A 12530-nucleotide genomic window follows, 5' to 3' on the forward strand; every position below is an offset into this window, starting at 1 on the left:
TTTGCCCTTGCGGCTGCTGCCGATGCCGGAGAAGAAACCCGTGCTGGCGGTGGCTAGGGTTGTCGCCGGCGTGGGGGCAGGGGTGGCCAGATGGGGACGGGGGGCGAGTGGTAGTGGATGAGGACGGCCCCGCCGCACGCCCGGCTTAAAAAAGGACGACCGCCGTCGCTGACGCGTGGGCCCAAGGTGGGCGGTCGTCATAAATTATGTTGACCGTCGTAGTTGGACGGCCGCCAGGTGGGGACGCGACGGACGGCGAGGAGACGCGCGGCGCGTCCGCTTCACGTCCGCGCCGACGCATTCCAGGCGCAATTTTGGGCCGGAAATGGGTCGGCGCGGACGCCGGGCGGACACGATTTGAGTTTGGGTCGGCGCATTGGGCCGCCACTTTTGTCCGCGCCGACCCAAACGGACGCGGGCGGACGAAATGGGTCGCCCCATTGGAGTTGCTCTAACGAGAAGATGGGAAGGAGATTAGCTTGGCGTGAGGGGAAGGAGGAGCTCGCCTCTGGCCGTTTTCAGCGGCGATGGCTGCCCGAGCAGAGCACCGTGCGGATGAGCACCTCCGACAGTCCTCGTGTGTTTGCGCCGCATATACTAGATGAGGCCCTGACGGGCGGGCCCTCTAGTGTTGACTTTTAGTGCCACGTGGCAACGACCGGTAGGCCCGTTATGTTAGAAATAGGATTAACTTGCCCTAAACTGGTCATCAGTGTTTATTGAAAAAATTAGTAAGGAATCAATAGATTTTTTAGGCGCACAAGAAATGTCGTGGCAAATCCGGAAGTGAACTTCAAATGTGGTGGTTTTTTGCAATTCACTCACCATTGTGTCATACCATGTTGTGTGTGAATATTGGGGTACATCTTTATATTACTGGCCATTAAAGCTTTTGAATCCAAAATTTGTTCAAATTGTTTCGGCGCTAAATACCAAATTTGCCATTGTAGGTGACCCTATCTGTCCGTTTTCCCGGTAAAGAAAATGCTCTTGAGAAGAAAAAAGACTTGGACATATGTACATCATATTATTTGTTCATTTGATAAGAGTTGTGTCTTTTGTCCGCTTGCTAAGAGTTGTATGTATTGTGAATTCATACAAGTAACCATATTTTATTACCCCGCAAAAAAACCATATTTTATCCACTTGCTAAGAGCTGTATGTACCGTGAATTCATACAAGTAAATCATATTCAGCTGCACCGCTTCAATCAAGATCTATCAAACCCGCTTCAATCAAGATCTATCAAACTATCTGGGTATGCTGGTAGTTGAACTTGGTGGCTTCTTTTATATTGTTTTAACAATATACTCCCTCCGTCCGATAATATAAGAGCGTTTTTGACGCTGCATTACCGTAAAAAACGCTCTTATATTATGGGATGGAGGGAGTAGTAAATACAAGATTTTATCAATATGTATGGCCAATGTAAGTTGCAAATACAACAAAATAGTGTATCCACGCACATAAATGTATTTCGAAGTCTTGAAAAATTCCTTTAAAATTAGGCACACGCTATCAAGTTAAAACTTACCCAAGTAAATTTTCGCAAAATAGTATGATGATTTAGGACTTGCATGAGAAATAGAAAACAAGAATGCTAATCATTTAAGTTTCCAATGCAGAGGAGAGTGGTAGCTTGTCTGGAGTTAAGGTATGTTGTGATGCTCCCGCTGTTGCAAATCTTCTTTTTGCTGACGACTCCTCAATCCTGATGAAAGCTCTTTCTATATGTCACAAAAATTATACTTTTTGTAGCATTTATTATATATTTTAGTAGTCATATGAATTGACAAAGTTTGGCTCAAAATACTGGGGGCCTAATAAACCCGGACAGAGATAGTACATGCTTAAAAGCAATTCTAGATATGTGCACATACAATGCATGCCTCTTTGCGACTATGTTGCATCACCATCACCATCACCAGTAAGCGTCGGTGACAAAAGTTGCTGAGCATTGCAGTTTGTCAAGAGTGTTCATTGTTGCTATTGAGACATTTATGCTATACTATGGTCAACTTGTTGCTCTCAGCAATCCTTTATTGATTTTCCAAACTTATGTTTAACAAGATACTACAGCAGTGCACAAGGGTTTCTAGGTAATCAATTCCAATCTCAGCCCAGAACAACTCCTAAACAGCGGCATCGCCTCTCAAACAGACCCCCTAACACAAGGGCAAAAAAAGACACCTATATATATATCGCGTGCTTACAGTACACTTCTCTTCTCATGACTATAACAACAAATCTAAAAAATTTAACTGAGCAAACAGGAAATGGAGGAAATCAACCGGAGAATGCAGGACAAACAAAATCTCTATAACTGGTGTCCGCCGAGTGCAACAACTTCTGACAGGTGAAAAAGGCTCATGCTACCTGCTTCCCTTTCCTAACTCTATCTAGTTCCGACTCGGCTTCTTGCAGCGCTGATTTCAGTGTGCCTACTCTCTCTTCTAGCTCCTCCACGCTGCCCCTTTTCAGCGCCGCACTGTACGGTGCCAGGAAGTGCTTGGAGAAGTTCTGCAGAGCTTGCACACCACATACCTGAAAAGTAAAACGAGCAAATTGTCATCAAGTACTGGTAAGTCATACGAGTACGAAAATGTTCAGTGCTGGATTTCTTGCCTCCTCTGGGAGCAAGGGCAACTTGATGATGTTGAAGTCGTCGTATAACATATGGAACTGATCGACGTACTTTTGTTGCATCTTTACCCGCGCTCTTAGCAGTTTCGACTCGACGGCTGCAAGGTGATGGCACAAGTTTTAGATAGAGATGCACAAATGCACTAAGAAGAGTTCAAAACAAACCATTGTGCAAAGTCATCGTTATGTCCTGTTTTTAAAAGGCTTCGTGTTTAAACACTACAGAATCTCTATTCAGCCAAAGTTCACGAGGACAAGATTCTCTGCTTGCGCAATATGTGTTTATGATAATCAAAGGTGGATCTGGTATGTTTTCATTTCCAATGAAATCTCAAGACAGTATATTTTGTGTACTAACCTTCCTCGTCAAAAATAACTTGATTGATTATAATATTGTGTGCATCGATCTCGAATTTCGCTAACTCTTGCACCAATCTCTCCGTTTCATACAATGAAAGAAATTCAGGAATACAAACACAAACAAAGGTTGTCAAGTCCTGAGAATAAAACCAAAAAAATAAGTCAGAACATGATAAATGTCTAACATAAGGTGCTTTCAATAATGTAGAGACATAAATTAATGGTAAAATTATAGGATAATCCAGCATGATTCCAAATTATATGTTAATCCAGTAGAACTTTCATATACTATACACATAACCTGTTGCATATACATGCTTTGCAAGCATGTACACCACAGTAAACTACACAAACTGTTGATTCCGAGCATACCATGAAACAGTTCTACCTACCCTCTAACAATAAATTTAAATTTCATAATCTCACAGGACCACTAATACATCATTGCGAAGTCAACAAGACCATAATTTATATGTGCTGGAGTTGACTACTATTAGATCCGTGTGGTACAGGCCCATTCTTCATTGTGTTTTCGACTTATTTTTACGTAACGCATAACTGCGTAAGCATATTCTTCTAGTGACAGTTGGTCATGTTCCTAATTTACTAGTCTACAAACGCCTTCCCATTTAAAACCAGAGTTAACAGGATAAACATCCTAGAGTCTTTATTTTTCAGAAGGGGTTTACCCAGACTCCATAACAGAAGTTTGCGGTCAATAGTACATTCCGATTTTTAAAACATGCAGCCAGTGAGTGCAGCCTCTAAAGCATACCTAATGCTCCAGGATCACACGCCCAGTTGCAACAAGAGCAGCTCACAAAACATTAAATCTGGCATACAACTTTCAAAACAATACCAGCGCTAAAAAGCAAAAGCAACAAAAATAACTAGCTATCCTTCTACAATTCCAACTTGAGGGAGCAGCACAGAACAGCCATTGAAGTCAATTAATAAGCATCTTATGGACAAAATTTATTTGGTTCAAGGTTGGTAGTCTTACTGGATCTTTAAACTGCCTGTTCACTTGCTCGATTACGTCCTTCATGCCTTCAATTCTCCCAAGCATTATATCCTCGTTCAAATCATCACCGAGACCAAAAAGTCGACTGGCCTGTCACGACCATAAATTGTAGTGTCCAACTCAGTTAGTCCAATTACAAGTTTCTACTGCATGTGAAAGTACATATCAAAAGCATATTATACCATTAAACTTCAATACAAACAGTGGAACAGTGCAATGGAGTCATCACAATATTTTTCTTTGTAAGACTCAACATATCAAACAATTATGCAACCATCTTTCATTCAGGCTGCCATTAATTTCTCAGCATCTTGGTAGTTCATGCTCTAATGAACCGAAACCATAGACTTACTCTGCTTTTTTTGTTAGTTATACAATGTACTGCCATGGTGGAATGCACTGATACATAATATAGTATGCGACAACAATCATACTAACCCAATAGGTTGAAATTTATCAAGAATAAAGAATACCTGATTTATCAGACCACCGTATCTATTCTTTAAGTCCATCATTTTCTCTAGGCCCTTCTCCAGTGTTGCTGGAAACTGCAGCAACCGTAAAGTATGCCCTGTAGGAGCAGTATCAAAAACTACAACGGAGTAATCCATTGTTTGAACTAATCTGCAGCAAGAGAACAAAAGTTAAGACTCTGATAGTTGCTGGAAATTGAGGTGCGGGCTGAAAAAGAAACTTTGCTTGCAAAGGGAAGAAAGGTGAACACCAAACTGGAGGCTATAATTACTTCAGCATTTCAGCAAAACTCATAGCTTCATCGACTCCTGGAATTGCATTTGTCAATTCTGAAATAAATCCTTCCATTCCTTCATTGCCGAAATCATCATTTTCTACCTTGGGATCAATTTCCTGAAAATTAAGGATCAGAGTTTAGTCGATGAGCCAGAAGACCTTTTCCAGTAAGAGTGAAAGTTTACATTTACAGAAAGAGCGGGACTAATGAAAGTGGCAACCCAGATTATAAAACAACAAAGGTACTAAAAGAAGGAGGAAAATCACATGACCAGGTACCAAAACATAGTGGCAGCAATAGTCTGCACAAGAAAATTATCACTGGATTAGGGCATGTTTTATATCGTGTATCCAGTAAATAACTGAATATGTTGTAAAAAAAAAGGCTTGGAACAAAATGTTCTCAGAGAGAGGGAGTATATAACATGGATCATACAAGTTATGACCAACTGATGCAGTAATAAGGATTCCACTAAACGAAAGCCCTCTTTGCGATGAATCAGACATCTTATTTTCTATTTCCCTTCGCGTAATATTTAAATTGAATGCTAGATAATTGGTACTACCTCTGTTCCTAAATATAAGACGTTTTTGCAGTTCAAATTGAATTGAACTTAAAACGTCTTATATTTAGGAACAGAGTAGTACTTCTTTTTCCTACAAGTCAGACACCTTGCTTTCTTCTGAAAGCCGAGTCCTCCGCAGAACACATAAAAAGGAAATTCCTAGAGAGCGTATTTATTTTCCACTAGTCACAGACCTTATCGTCAGCTGCCACCTTCCAAGGACCATGTAAGATGAAATTGTCACCATATTATTAGGAATCTTTTAAGTACCGAACGCCAGGTACAAGCACATGGCAACTCCAAACGTTTTCGACAGCAAGTTCAGTGACGCGAGGATGACAAGCATGGCAACTTTCGTGCTTCAGTTTATTTTTTGACAGAAAATTGCCGTGCTTGCCAACTAACTTGCTCCAGGTCGAAAGGTTGGTGAACATACAGGTTCTTCCATAACTACACAACCACCCACATATCACAAGTAGTAACAAAAACCCAAACCAGACCCAAATTGGAAATTTCCAGTTTTAACAACCATCACGAGGGCCCTCTGGTAGGGGTACGTCTCTAGTGGTATCCCACATATAGTAGGAAATAGGAGTAACGTAAGAAAATTCTACTGGCACACTCTCTCCTCTTCCACAGTACCATCCCATCCCCCTCCCCCTCCCGCAATTCGGGGATTAACCCACAGTTCTAGTGTCCTACCGAAGCGCCATCACACGGGCAGGCAGAGTATATCCATCCCATCCAATCCACGCAAACACCAAGGAATTAGGCGGATTCGAGTTGAACCGGCGGGAAGCCAGGGGAGAGGGGAGAGGGGAGAGGGGCTATGAAATCACCATGGCGTAGAGGTTGGAGAAGCCCTTGACGAGGGTGGGGAACTTGGTGAAGCGCTGCTGGAAGGCGTCGCTGAGGTTGTGGGCGGGGTCGGTGGAGATGACGAGCACGGACTGGCGCACGGAGGCGAGGAGGATGGAGACGATGGAGCTGCAGGTGGTCTTGCCGACGCCGCCCTTGCCGCCGACGAAGACCCACTTGAGGGTGTCCTGCTCCAGGAGGTTCCGCACCGTCGGGTCCGGCACGTCGCCGGCCGGCACCACCGCCGTGGTCGACATCGTCGCGCGCTCCTCCGATTCCGGGGGCCGGGCGCGCGGGCGTTGGGGTCGAGGGAGATCTGGGTGGGAGGGGAGGGGGGTGGGAGGCGGGCGACGCCTTGGAGATGGGGGCAGGTGGTACACGACGCGAATCGCCTAGGTGGAAATCTCTTTCCCCTTCTGGACGTTTTCGTACTGGAAGCATTTTTCTTTTCCCTGTCCAAAAGGAATCTTGGAGGAGTTTGATTTCCCACTAATTTAATTCCTTTTTTTTAGTCGATTTCTTTTTTTTAAATAATAACGCCTGAACATCAGATTTCTGCATCTCACCCAGAATGCTCCCGCTGCCGTACGATCCCACTGCATGAATCGTGGCATCGGGTTGTTGCCACCTCACTGTGGTGTACTCGTTCGGTCTGGGAGCGAACGGCCCGAACGCCTCACCCACTTATCAGTCAATCTGTTGAGGAACGCAGTAATTTAAAAAAAATCGTACGTACACGCAAGATTCATCTAGGTGATGCATAGCAACATGACGGTGATGATGAAGTTATCGACGCAGGGCTTCGCCTAAGCACTACAACGATATGACCGAGGTGGAATCTATGAAGGGGGCACCGCACACGGTTAAGACAACTGTCAACTTGTGTGTTCTAGGGGTGCCCCCCTCCCCCGTATATAAAGGAGCAAGGGGAGGGGGCCGGCGGCCTCATAGGGTGCGCGCCAAGGGGGAATCCTACTCCTACTAGGAGTAGGTTCCCCTTTTCCTAGTCCAACTAGGAGGGGAAGGAAAGAGGAGGAGGGGAGAAGGAAAGAGGGGGCCGCCCCCCAAGCCCTAAACCAATTCGGTTTGGGCCTAGGGGGGCGCGCCCCATAGCTCCCTTGCTGCCCTCTATTTCCACTAAGGCCCATTGACCCTCCGGGGTGTTCCGGTAACTCCACGGTACTCTGGTATTTATCCGGTGACCCCCGGAACCTTTCCGGTGTTCGAATATAACCTTACAATGTATCAATCTTTATGTATCAACCATTTGAAGACTCCTCGTCATGTCCGTGATCTCATCCGGGACTCCGAACAACTTTTGGTACATCAAAACACATAAACTCATAATACCGATCGTCATCGAACGTTAAGCGTGCGAACCCTACGGGTTCGAGAACTATGTAGACATGACCGAGACTCATCTCCGGTCAATAACCAATAGCGGAACCTGAATGCTCTTATTGGTTCCTACATATTCTACGAAGATCTTTATCGGTCAAACCGCACAACAACATACGTTGTACCCTTTGTCATCGGTATGTTACTTGCCCGAGATTCGATCATCGGTATCTCAATGCCTAGTTCAATCTCGTTACCGGCAAGTCTCTTTACTCGTTCCGTAATGCATCATCCCGCAACTAACTCAGTAGTCACATTGCTTGCAAGGCTTATAGTGATGTGCATTACCTAGAGGGCCCAGAGATACCTCTCCGAAACACGGAGTGACAAATCCTAATCTCGATCTATGCCAACCCGCCAAACACCATCGGAGACACCTGTAGAGCATCTTTATAATCACCCAGTTACGTTGTGACGTTTGATAGCACACTAAGTGTTCCTCCGGTATTCGGGAGTTGCATAATCTCATAGTCAGAGGAACATGTATAAGTCATGAAGAAAGCAATAGCAATAAAACTCAACGATCATAATGCTAAGCTAACGGATGGGTCTTGTCCATCACATCATTCTCTAATGATGTGATCCCGTTCATCAAATGACAACACATGTCTATGGTCAGGAAATATAACCATCTTTGATTAACGAGCTAGTCAAGTAGAGGCATACTAGGGACACTCTGTTTTGTCTATGTATTCACATATGTACTAAGTTTCCGGTTAATACAATTCTATCATGAATAATAAACATTTATCATGATATAAGGAAATATAAATAACAACTTTATTATTCCCTCTAGGGCATATTTCCTTCAAGGGACTTATCCAAACTATAGCCAGCCTCGACGCGGAGCAGTCGCGTGCACCGGGAAGCGGCGCTCTCTCGGCCATCGCACTGCTTCAAAGCCGGCGCCAGTGAGAGGTCGCCTCCGCTCTGGCTGGGCATTAATGCAACACTGACACTCCGGGGCGACGCTGACCATTTCACATGGGAAGCGCGCGTCAGCAAGGGAGGGGGGTTGGTCGGCCAGGGCGGTCAGACGCGGGCGTGGTGGTGGTATTGGTTTTGAACCGTTTCAGGTGTAGTACCGGTAGTTTGCAAAACTACTCAATTATTGCACTCGGTTTCCTAACAAATTATGGTAAAAAACATTACTCCACAGCCCGCTTCCCTTCTCCTTCCTCTTCCACCGCCCGCGCACGTCCGCGGGAAGCGACCGATCAACCCTTATATAGGAGTGCTAGCACAAAAAGATGCATGCATGACCACTAAAATTTCCAGATTAAAGCGCCGCTCCGGCGGGAGTATGGCGTATTTCGTTACCTTTGGCCGGGCCATGGCTACCGGGCGACGGCAAATAGAGAAGAGGCGGCAGGAGGGGAATGAATGCAGCTACTGTTTGGGTTCGCCGTCCGGCTTAAATAAATGCGCACCATCACGTGTACCCGCAGGTGCACAAATTGTAACATACGTGTCTGCTTAAGGGGGCGTCACGTAACTGGCGTGTGTGAGATTCTGAGAGACAAAGTGCGTGTGTGCGACTCTACTCTTTGGACATGTACTCAACCTTTTGCATCGGGATATAAGTATAATGGTATTACACTTTAGCTAGTGATTTACGTGGCCATGTTAATGTGGTTGTGTAAAAAAATGTCACTTCCTGCTCGTGATTTGCATTATATAATTACTAGCAAGATGCTCGTCCATTGCACAGAACATCAAGATGCATTTTACAAAACACCTGTTGTGATTGACCCATGCAGGAGTAATCCCATGTGTAAAAACTAATGATATCTCGAGAATTTTATCAAAACAATGATATCTCGAGAATTTCATCGAAAAAATGAAAGATGAGAGATAATGTGAGGAGGAGTGGAGCGTGGTGGTGATTGGTGGTCGGACTGGGCGAAGGCATGGGGATGGACGGCGCCGGCAGGCGGCAGCGGCCACCATGCTAGATTGTTCCAGAGACTTCCTTTTTTAATTGCTCAGCAATGAGGTTGTGGGAGATAAGGATGAACGAGGCAAGGCCTTATCTGTAAATGTGGAGAGAGGTGCGGGTATCTTTTGTAAAATTGTCATAGTTTGCTTTCTATCCGTCAGATATAGATCGGAAGGTCTATATTACAAGATGGCAGGCACACCATCATCACCAACTCGGTTTTTTATAAGAGTAGAGATGATAAGTTTGCTAACTACTAAAGTAAAGTGGAATTTGTCCATGTTATACAAGTAAATTAAGGTGATTGTTTATCATACGGGTAAGGTTGGACGAAGGGTGGTAGGAACAAATGCTCCGCCTAGAGCATGTGTGTGTGAGATGGAGTCTTAGTGTGCGTGTGTGTGTGTGGGTGGGTGGGCGGGTGGGTGTGTGCGTGTGTGTGTGTGACGTGGAGTCCTCGGTGGCGAATGTAATTTAAGTGTGCGTGGCTTCATCGTAGAGAGGTGATGTGTATGGCAGAGGCCACCAACAAGGGGGTGCGAGAGAGAAAAGGCCCGTAGAGAGGGAAGAGAAGGCGTGTGCGCGTGAGAGGAGTCGACATCGAGAGAACGTGTTTGTTCGAGAGACACCAATGAAGACTACTATATATCGATGGTGCATGTAGGCGGGAATTAAACGAAGGGATGGTCTTATTGGTTTCCAGGATATAGGGGAAGAGTGAGAAAGGGGGGTAGCTAGAAGGAGATTGTTAAGTGTGAGTGTGTGTTTTACCCATCCAGGCGGAAGTTATGTGCACACAAGAAGAGAACGATTCGGTGTGGCGTTAGGACTGAGGGTAATTAACTACGTATGGAGACATAGGAGACCTTGAACGTGCATGTGCGAGAGGTATACATGTATACGTGGGATGTGTGTGTGTGTGTGCGCTCGCGCATGATCTGTTGGAAATATGCCCTAGAGGCAATAATAAATGGTTATTATTATATTTCTGTGTTCATGATAATAGTCTATTATTCGTGCTATAATTGTATTGTCCGGAAATCATAATACATGTGTGAATACATAGACCACAACCTGTCCCTAGTAAGCCTCTAGTTGACTAGCTCGTTGATCAACAGATAGTCATGGTTTCCTGACTATGGACATTGGATGTCATTGATAACGGGATCACATCATTAGAAGAATGATGTGATGGACAAGACCCAACTTAAGCATAGCATAAAAGATCGTGTAGTTTCGTTTGCTAGAGCTTTTCCAATGTCAAGTATCTTTTCCTTAGACCATGAGATCGTGCAACTCCCGGATACCGTATGAGTGCTTTGGGTGTGCCAAACGTCACAACGTAACTGGGTGACTATAAAGGTGCATTACGGGTATCTCCGAAAGTGTCTGTTGGGTTGGCACGGATCGAGACTGGGATTTGTCACTCCGTGTAAACGGAGAGGTATCTCTGGGCCCACTCGGTAATGCATCATCATAATGAGCTCAATGTGACTAAGGCGTTAGTCACGGGATCATGCATTGCGGTACGAGTAAAGAGACTTGCCGGTAACGAGATTGAACAAGGTATTGGGATACCGACGATCGAATCTCGGGCAAGTAACATACCGATTGACAAAGGGAATTGCATACGGATTGATTGAATCCTCGACACCGTGGTTCACCCGATGATATCATCGTGGAACATGTGGGAGCCAACATGGGTATCCAGATCCCGCTGTTGGTTATTGACCGGAGAGGCGTCTCGGTCATGTCTGCATGTCTCCCGAACCCGTAGGGTCTACACACTTAAGGTCCGGTGACGCTAGGGTTGTAGAGATATATGTATGCGGAAACCCGAAAGTTGTTCGGAGTCCCGGATGAGATCCCGGACGTCACGAGAGGTTCCGGAATGGTCCGGAGGTAAAGATTTATATATGGGAAGTCTTATTTTGGTCGCCGGAAAAGTTTCACGCTTTATCGGTATTGTACCGGGAGTGCCGAAAGGGGTCCGGGGGTCCACCAAGGGGGTCCACCAGCCCCGGGGGGCCACATGGGCTGTAAGGGGTGCGCCTTGGCCTATATGGGCCAAGGGCACCAGCCCCAAGAGGCCCATGCGCAAGAGATAAGAAAGAAGGGAGAGTCCTAAAGGGGGAAGGCACCTCCGAGGTGCCTTGGGGGGGGAAGGACTCCCCCCTGGCCGCACCCTTCCTTGAAGGAAGGGGCAAGGCTGTGCCCCCCCTCTCCCTTGGCCCTATATATAGTGGGGGGAAGGGAGGGCAGCAACATCTAAGCCTTGGGCGCCTCCCTCCTCCCCTGCAACACCTCTCTCTCTCTCGCAGAAGCTCGGCGAAGCCCTGCCGGAGACCCGCTACATCCACCACCACGCCGTCGTGCTGTTGGATCTCCATCAACCTCTCCTTCCCCCTTGCTGGATCAAGAAGGAGGAGACGTTGCTGCACCGTACGTGTGTTGAACGCGGAGGTGCCGTCCGTTCGGCACTCGGTCATCGGTGATTTGGATCACGGCGAGTACGACTCCGTCATCCACGTTCATTGGAACGCTTCCGCTCGCGATCTACAAGGGTATGTAGATCCACTCCTTTCCCCTCGTTGCTAGTAGACTCCATAGATGCATCTTGGTGAGCGTAGGAAAATTTTAAATTATGCTACGATTCCCAACATGATCGAGATAAAAGAAAGAAGACATAAGTCATAAGATCAACGACATGGGAGAGACGGATCGGTATGACAATATGCATGCATGTGAGAGTGCAGGGAAGAAGGCCCGATAATTGAGCATGTGTTTTTGTCTTTAAGAGATAGTGGCGTGGGCTAGAGCATGCATCTATGGCGAGCAGAGGGAGTGAGACACAATGATTGTGCAAAAGAGATCAACCTATAGATGCATGTATGGAGAGACATATATAGTGTGCATGATAGGAAGCAAGAGTGCATGCGAGAAAGAAATGTTGACGGAGAAACTACAGATAGATACAGAGATATAGATGCTA

The 12530-nt window shown here is 45.8% G+C and overlaps 1 protein-coding gene across 1 annotated transcript; it reads right to left on the bottom strand.

Moving 5' to 3' along the window:
* Window positions 1-1997: 1997 nt before the first annotated feature.
* LOC109753240 (ATPase GET3A) lies at window positions 1998-6640 on the bottom strand. The gene is made up of 7 exons (XM_020312153.4): window positions 6183-6640; window positions 4773-4894; window positions 4501-4651; window positions 4007-4117; window positions 3002-3140; window positions 2626-2741; window positions 1998-2544 (listed from the first exon to the last, which is right to left on the bottom strand). The coding sequence occupies exons 1-7, from the start codon at window positions 6456-6458 to the stop codon at window positions 2368-2370; spliced, it is 1092 nt and encodes a 363-aa protein (XP_020167742.1). The 5' UTR covers window positions 6459-6640; the 3' UTR covers window positions 1998-2367.
* Window positions 6641-12530: the final 5890 nt, after the last annotated feature.

The sequence above is a fragment of the Aegilops tauschii genome, chromosome 5 (genome assembly GCF_002575655.3).
Source record: "Aegilops tauschii subsp. strangulata cultivar AL8/78 chromosome 5, Aet v6.0, whole genome shotgun sequence".
NCBI lineage: Eukaryota > Viridiplantae > Streptophyta > Magnoliopsida > Poales > Poaceae > Aegilops > Aegilops tauschii.